At 39.0% G+C, this 8,950-nt stretch overlaps 1 protein-coding gene across 6 annotated transcripts in view; it reads right to left on the bottom strand.

Annotated features, from left to right (window-relative positions):
* Nucleotides 1-1,423: 1,423 nt before the first annotated feature.
* EDEM3 (ER degradation enhancer, mannosidase alpha-like 3) overlaps nt 1,424-8,950 on the bottom strand; it is a 59,349-nt gene continuing 51,822 nt past the window's right edge. For all 6 annotated transcript variants that reach the window (XM_015569955.1, XM_015569957.1, XM_006772950.2 and 3 more), the window contains one exon: nt 1,424-5,196. In XM_015569955.1, coding sequence (XP_015425441.1) covers nt 4,784-5,196 — 413 coding nt within the window. In that variant the 3' untranslated portion in view covers nt 1,424-4,783. The remainder of the gene's footprint in view (nt 5,197-8,950) is intronic.

Genomic DNA, 8,950 nt, shown 5'->3' with positions numbered 1-8,950 from the left:
ATCCTTCCCTGGGTGCCCCCCCACATACACACAACCATTCCCACCGTGGGCAAGCCCCCACCACCCTAGTGTCTGTGTCCATTGGTTATGCTAATATGCATTCATACAAGTCCTTTGGTTGCTCTCCCTCCCTTACCCCGCCCTCCCCCACCTTCCCTCTGAGGTTTAACGGTCTGATCGATGCTTCTCTGTCTCTGGATGAACAAAAAAGGATCCGTAGAACTTTTGTGCATTTTTCCTGTCATCTGGATGGCGAGTACATCCTGTGACTTAACACATAGTGGACCAGTAGTTTTACTGCTAGCTTTACCCAGTGGCCAGGTAAGTTCCTATTGAATGAATACAAAAAACGTTTTACAGAAATGTTAAAGGCACACTTTAAAATTGAACACCCATTGCATTTTGAAGTTATTACATGTTCTTACAAGCTAGTATCTTTGTAAAGTATTCTCGTAACTGGTCACAAGTCTTAGAAATTCTCGTGATCCACCCGCCATGTGTCAAGACAAGCCCAAGGGTCTGTCAGCGGCCTCCCATTTGCTCTGTGGAGGAGAGTGGATAAAAACCACAGACCTCCAGGCTTAGAAGGCTTTGAGAAAGATAAGCCGTACTAGCAGACAGGAGCTGACACATCCTTCCCCGTTAACCAGTAAATTACTCCTCTTAGAAAGACCTCTTAAGTTTGCTTTATTCAGAAAAGCAAGCTCACCTTTGAAATCTTCCAAGAGCTACTATGGATCCTTTAGCTCTTTCCTGAAATATTGGTGCTTTGTCCTATAGGAATGGAGGCACACGGACCAGAAAGAATGCCCAGAGAACCTACGAATGGATGCTGCCATTTCTAAATGTCAGTCCCCCCTGGGAAGGTAGTGGCTGAGCACAGAAAGGTGAGCCGAAACTGAAATGAAGGTGGGTGGAGGGGTGAGGCCTGGCAAAGGAAGGGAGAGGACAGCACACGGGAAGGAGCACGGGCTCCCAATGCCAAGTCACCAAAGGTGGGGCTCGGGGTAGGATGCTTAGAACTTAAGTCTTTGTTTGCTCACCTTTCAAGAAAGTAATGATCAATAAATACTACTATTATTAGGTCTTCCAAGATATCTGAGCTCAGAAGCCCTGAAATAGTACAGATGAAAAGCACAGTATCACAGGATCTGAAAGTGGCTGCTGATATAAAATGTCACTGGAACTGAGGTGAGTGCTACCTTTGATGACAATATTGACACTGGGATCACTAACCCTACGCGGAGGGTCCCTGGCGCTGGCGAAGCTGTTGAAGGTATGTTTGTGTTTCTTTACCCTAAGATGTCCCCTACAGTTACTCCCCTGGGGTAATGTAGAAATTAAAGGAAAGATGACTTGAAAAGAAAACATTTTAAAAGAGATCAAAGTATAAACATATGCAAAGTGACACTAAAAGTTCAAATTAAAACTAGACCAGAATATTTACATGTTTTATTAAATCTTTACAATCAGTAATTATAATCAGATACACATTTATATACAAGGATTATATACATTTTGCCCAGACTTTTACATCACAGTACATAGTTTCCCTTAGAAATATTGTATACATTTATCATTTATCACCAAACAATAAAATCCAACAACAGTAGTGTTACAGCACCTGTTAGTACAGACATCTTTTTCATAAATTACATCATAAGAAAATATACGGCTGTAAATTGGGCTTTTAAAAATGTCTCTTATAAAATCTGAACATACAATATTTCATTCACAGAATGTTTTTTTTCTATGTTCTGACTAAAGCCTTGTGCAGAAAACGACCGGTTGGAATATTCACTAAATGCCCCCACCTAATAAACAATTATAAGCACTATTTGAATTACTTATGCTGAGCTTTCTTTATGATGAATTTGGCATGGAGTTTGGTGAGAGAACAAATGCTGGTTTTACTATGAAAAGGGCTGTGTGACAGTAATTTGAGACAAATTCTCAAGGGAGTAATTATCAGAGCGTGCACAATTTTTCATTTTACTCTTTAATACTGTGAAGTAAAAGGTATAATGTCAAAAATTATTTGTTCTGAAACAATAACTATGTTCTTGTTGGAAGCCTATTAAAGTTAAAAAGAAAACCTACCCAACAAAATATCCTGAGCCAAACTAGTAAATTACAATTCTTTCACATCTAAAACTTTATGGGAAATAAGGTATTGCAAATTAAGAGAATATTTCAATGGACTCTGATAAGCAGAAAAAACTACAGCTATTTTTAGTTGGTAAACAAGTTAAACTTAAATACCTGAATTAAATACTTACTCTAATAACTTTCAGATAATAGTCTTACTTGATTCCAGGTTTGTAAACATTGTATAAATCCTTCTTAGTCACTTTTATGGCTGTGGTGATCACTTCAGCTCTATTTCTATGCAGTCAACAGTTAACTGAGGTAGACCAGATGTTTCTAAAATTCAGGGTTTCATAGACTCCCCTGAATCTTTAGGAAGTAAATAAAATCTCTATAGAAGGTATTTTTTTAAAAAAAAACTAATGCTGTTGGAATTTTTAATGAACTGAAAAACTAACTTCATGGCAGTATGTCAAATAAGAAATGTAGAGGCAATGTTAGAGTTATACCTTTTCTTAAATGGGGAAAAAAATCAAGTATAATTCCTTCTGGGCGCTGAGTGTAACTTAATTTTCTTTCCTGTTTTGTAATGATTCACTTTCCTAAGCAATTTGCTTCTAGACCTCAATGAATGGCAACAGCTCCCCCTAATGGCCAAAGGAAGGTAGGGTGGCAATAAGCTGGCTTTTCCTTCTATGCCACAAAAATATTTGCTGGGGAGAAAAAAATGTTTTGATAACTTAGAAAAGTGAGATTTAAACAACAATGGCTCTGAACAAAATCAAATCACTAAATATAAGGCTTCTGGAATCAAAGTCTTAGAGGAACATCTGCTCCCTTTTGCCAAGCCCCAATCCTATAAATCAAGGCAAGTAATTAAGCTTCAGCTATTTTGGCAGCTTTACAATTAAAGTGAATAAAGCACTATGTCTATCCCTTCATGAACTCTATGTATTATAGTTCTATCTTCTTACGCCAAATTTCACATGCAGTGACTAAAAAATATCCATTTTGGTGTCAGGTTTAATCAAGGACCAATGAAGGTCTTGTATACTAATCTACACCCCCTAAGTGAATTCTCTATTAGATTTATGGTTCACTGACCCGATTAAGTTTAGCTGGAGTTTCTGAAAGCAGCGATTTTTCCTCTTATAAAGGAATACATCTACCTGGATCTAAGACACACTGTACATGAATATACACAAGTACAATACAGCACTGCTGTTTTTTTAACAGCTTCATACACAGTTTCAGTTCGTCAGTACCTCAAAACTGTCTTAGGAGAAGGTTATATGTAATGTCATGGTAAAGAGAAAGAAAATTAAGTCTCACAAAAAATATGCCTTTAGAACACATTCAGGTAAATTAAAAAAATAAATAGAATGAATAAAGTTATGATTTCAACTACAGGACTGTCTACAGATATCAACAACAAAAAATTAAATGTGGCCAGCTCCAGACTGCCACCAAAAAAAAAATTATTAAGCTTTATGGCTGCATGTTAGTACTTGGTACTGTGTAAGTTTTCTACACAGGTTACCATAGACTAATTTTCAAGTCCATATCAGAAGGAATATTTGTTTTAAAAAGCAAAACTTAAAAACCATGATTCAACAGAAAATGTGACAGGCTCCTTAGGTATAACTTTAGAAAGCACAGTTACCCCAGGATTTTTAGATCACTACCACAGCATGACCATGGCTTCCGAAGACAGAAATGGAACAAAATGCATTAAGCTATCAGTCACCTGGGCCTATGGCTCAAACTGCACACTAAACCTGGGATGGAGTAAGGCTGATGACTAGAGGGAATCGCCTCTAAGAGAAATGAGCTGGAAAAGGTTTATCATTCACCCTATAAGGATCCAGCACTAAGTTCCACTTCAGAGTCGTCACAGCTTTCCCTATGGAAGGCCCAATGGCAAGCTCTTATTGCAACATTACAGTTTTTCCCTCCCTCCATTTTTCAAAAGTACTAAGTAACCAATTTCCACAATATAGATGACCTTTTTACCTGGTCCCATGATTAGTCCTTATGCAGAGAACTCACTGAGAAAGCACACTGGCTTCACCTTTGGTTTAAATGAAAAGGACATTGTTAAGAGAGGTGGGGGGTGGGGGGGAATCAAGTCATCTTGATCATCTGTTACCCAAGGAAGCAAGTGAAAGTGATGAGCAAGACTGGTCTCACCGTGAACACACTGGCTTCATAACCACTTAGGTCACTTTGAGTGTTTCTGTGAAGGCAGCACAACCAGAATGCCCACAATAGGCTTGGTGTTTCCCAAGAGACTCTAACCCCCAAACCTAGAATGTCAAGCTTCCTTTAATTAGGAAACAATACGAGCTCCTACTCCCACCCCACCACTAACCGGATTTGTTTCTCGTCTGTCCAGCGCCTGCAGAAACCTGGATCCGGCGCGGCCGCCAGTAGTCGTCTCCCGGCCTGAGGCCCTGCAGGGCGGTGCGGTGCTGCCATCCAGGGGACTGTGAGTTTCCATTTCTCGTGGGACAGTTTGAAACAAGGTCAATTCTAACAGAGCAAGCTCCAGGCTCCTATAACCAACTAGCCCAGTCAGAACGCGGTTGCTCGTGACCATACTAAAGCCTCCCACTGGAGAGCCTGCTTAGTATGAGGGTGTCTATTAACCACAGTTTACCTATTTTTAAATACCTACCACCGATTCTTCAGTGAGTCATAGTTCGCCCTTCATCATTTCCCTCTTCTTCATTTCCTTCTCCATCATCTCAATTGCTTCCATATCTTCATTCCAGTTTGCCAGGATGGGGTGCATGGGCTGGGCCTCTTTACCCCAGCTGACGTTGGGACTGGAATCTTCCTCAGTTTCTGACTGTTCTTCATCTTCATCTAAATATGTACATTCACCATCAAAGCCTGGAGGCCCATGGTTTTCCGTGGGATCAGAATTCTGCTGGGAAGGAGAAGCGCTTGCAGCAGCACTGTCCGCAGCTGCCGGGGATGATGCTTCGGGGTGAGAGTTCAGAGGGCTGTCCTCCGGAGACGCGCCAGCCACCAAATCCACCTCCTGAGAGCCTGGTGTGGTCTGTTCAGCACTCTGATTCTGAGACTCATTTTCCGTTTCAGGATCTGTGTATGGAAGAAACGAGCTTCATGAACTTATACCCTAAGAGGGTATCACATGTTCAAAAGCATACTGGGTTTTACAAAGTTTACTATTCTGCATTAATGTTTTTTTTAAACAGTAATATTAAATTATTGGCTTATAATGTGACAAGAAAAAATAAGCATGTTTCCAAATAACAGATAAGACTGCCTTCAATGGATATGAATAAATGCCAAGATATACACTAAATAATACTATTAAAATGCATATACATTTTGCATTGTAGCTCAAAAATTTATTAAATACCTAAAGTCTGGAAGCTTGCATATGAGAACATATTACATATTAAATAGAATTTTGAACGGCACATATCATTGCTATATTTTAAGATGAAAGTCTTTTGGACAGTGAAATCCCCACTCAGTAAGCCATGAAAATGCAGATAATACAAAATGTTGGATGATTTAAAGGCATTAATGTCATTGGTTAAATAGAATCTTTTCATGAAGACAACAACCGAGTTTATCTGTTTCATTTTGTAGGTCTAAGAATTCTAAACTATAATCATCCTAAAATCCACTGGAGGGCTGACTAGTAAGTTAAACCCTCTTGTAATGAATACATAATGAAAGCATCAGAGGCATTTTACTTCGGGTTTTGACAAAGTGTTTAAATAGTGGCCATGGCCACCTGCTGCACCCTCCTCCCCCCACCCCCCCCCATCTCTGAGCGTCCACTGCGGGGCAGGCACTATGCTAAGGGTAAAACAGGCAACAACAAACACCAGAAATGCCCCTATGGATCTTATCAGTTGGAGAAAATGACATTTCCACAGAATCACAAAATAAATGGAGAACTCTGACACATGTTCTTAGTGCCACTGTAATCAAAACAATGCGGTACTGGCACAAGAACAGACATATAGATCAGTGGAATAGAACAGACGCCCCAGAAATCAACCCCAGCCATTATGCTCAATTAATATTTGACAAAGGAGGCAAGAACATACAATTGAGTCAAGATAGTCTCTTCAATAAATGGTGTTGGGAAAATTGACAGATACCTGCAAAAAAAGAAACTAGACCACCAATTACCATCATACACAAGAATAAACTCAAAATGGATAAAAGACTTAAATGTAAGCCTTGAAACCATAAAAATTCTAGAAGAAACCATACGCAGCAAAATCTGACATTTCTTGTAGCAATGTGTTTACAGATACATCTCCTAGGACAGACGCGAGCCGCAGTTTGCTAAACACTGCCCTAGGGCAAAGGCAACTAAGAAAATAAACAAATGGAACTACATCAAAATAAAAAACTTCTGCACAGCAAAAGAAAGCATCAACTAATAAAAAGGGAGCCCACGGGAGAACAGATTTGGCAATGACACATCCGATAAAGGGTTAATATCCAAAACACATACGGGACTTACGTAACTTAACAAAAGGAAGATAAACAATCCAATTAAAAAATGGGCAAAGGACCTAAATAGCCACTTCTCCAAAACAGACATACAGACAAGAGACATAGTAAAAAATGCTCGAAGTCACTGATCATCAGAGAGATGCAAATTTAAATGATAATGAGGTATCAATCACCTCACATCTGTCAGAATGGCTATCATCAACAAATGGCAAGTTTTGGCGAGAATGTGGAGAAAAGGGAACCCTATTACACTGCTGGTTGGAATGCAGAGTAGTGCAGCCATTATGGAAAGCAGTATAGAGTTTCCTCAAAAAATTAACTATGGAACTACTATTTGACTCAGCAATTTCTAGGAATATATCCTAAGAGACCTGAAACACCAATCAGAATGTATGCACCCCTATGTTCATAGCAGCACAATTTACAATAGTTAAGATCTGGAAACAGCCCAAGTGCCCATCAACAGATGAGTGCATAAAAACGTGTGTGGTACATTTATAACAGAATACTATGCAGCAGTAAAAAAGAAGGATCTCTTACCTTTGAGACAGCATGGAGGGACCTGGACAGTATTATGCTAAGCAAAATAAGCCAGGCAGAGAAAGACAACTAACTCATGATCTCACTCATATGTGGAGTCTGATGAACAAAATAGATTTGAAGGCATAGAAGCACAGAACAGACTTTGGAACCTCAGAGGAAAAGTGGGGGAGGGTGGGTGTGAAGAGATCAAAGAACTTGTATGCATATATGCATAACCCATGGCACAGACAACAGGTGTGACGACCTGGGGTACCTGTTGGGGAGAGGCTAGAGGGGATCAATGGAGAAAGGGAGGGGACACATGTAATACTTTCAACAATACAGATTTAATTTCTAAAAAGGGGAAAAGGAGATTTGAATGTTTCCTTCAAAAAGTGACACTTGAAAGTTATTTTTTTTAAAAAAAGTAACATTTGAGCTGAGATTTATAAAATAAGTGGAATTAGTCAAAGAAGTGGGGGAGATGGGCCAATTCTAAAACCAGAAAAACTGAAGGAAACACAGGCATGCAGGCAGGTATAGGTGGGTGGTACATACACACCAATTGATTAGATAGGATTACCTGACTAGGGAAGTTTACATTCTCAGGGTGTATGTACTGAGGGTGGGAGGGGGGGTCGGGTGGGGAGGGAGGAGGGCCCACACATTCTTTTCTAAGCTGTGAAAAAGGTGCATTTTAACTGAGACAATTACGAAAATTGGGGTGCCCAAGGAAGAGGAAGCAGGGCTGCTTAGAGCTCATAGATGCTAGGTTACCCTAAATTCTAGGGAGAACAGCAAAAAACCTTCAAGTTTGTTTCTAGATGGCAATAATCTAATGTAGAAGGAAAGGGAAAGGTGCAGTGCTATGCCATCTAGAAATCAAGATTGTACTTAGGTAAAACAAAAAAATTACCCTAGGTTACCTACTGTACAACATTATTTTAGAAATCTAGCTAACACAACAGGATAACAGAATAGTCATTGTAAATATAGAAAAACAAAAGGTCAAATTGTTTTTAGATTGTGTTGTATACTTAAACTCAGAGCAACTCTTAATTTTTAAAAATACTATTAACATAGTTTGATAAGGAAGGTAAAAATAAAATAGATATATACCAATGATCCGTCTATAGTAGCAAGTACACTTTTCATAATAAAAATGAAAGCTACAAAATATAGAACTGAATTTATTATGAAAGATACATGGCCCATATTGCTTAATACTATAAAATCTTAATGAAAATATAAAAGGAGATCTGATTAAATTTATAAGTAAGGGTAAGTTCCTGGATGGAAAGTCTTAATATTTAACAAAATTTTCCCATTTATATGTGTATTTAGGAATGGTGTATCAGAAACACAGAAGCAAAAGAAGATTAAATGTTTTTAATCCTCATTCAAGGATATGTTCTTACTAATTTTTTTAGAGATGAAAGAAGAAAGAGAGAAACACCAATCTGTTGTCTCTCATCCCCACCCTGATGGGAAATCAAACCAGCAACCTAGGTGTGTGCCCTAAGAATTGAACCTGCAACCTTGATGTATATGGGATAATAGTTCAACCAACTGAGGCCCCTGCAGGTACAAAATTATTACGTTTTAATAATGAAAGGGCAAGGAAACTTTGGGCAGAGACTTAAAGACTGGATGTTCTACAGTCGTTCATTCTTTACTGAAAGCAAAGATTCAGAGATGAGAAGTAGGTGAAGCAGCACAATGTAATAGGACCAGGGGCTTTTAGGGATTGAGAGGCATTTCCAGGAAGAGGGAAGTGACTTTGCAAATGTAAAATTGCATGAGAAACATGACAGGGCTGGGAAGAGGT

Source organism: Myotis davidii, unplaced genomic scaffold (assembly GCF_000327345.1).
Source record: "Myotis davidii unplaced genomic scaffold, ASM32734v1 scaffold362, whole genome shotgun sequence".
NCBI lineage: Eukaryota > Metazoa > Chordata > Mammalia > Chiroptera > Vespertilionidae > Myotis > Myotis davidii.
The sequence above is the reverse complement of the archived record's forward strand: the minus strand, read 5'-3'. Positions and strand labels throughout refer to the sequence as shown.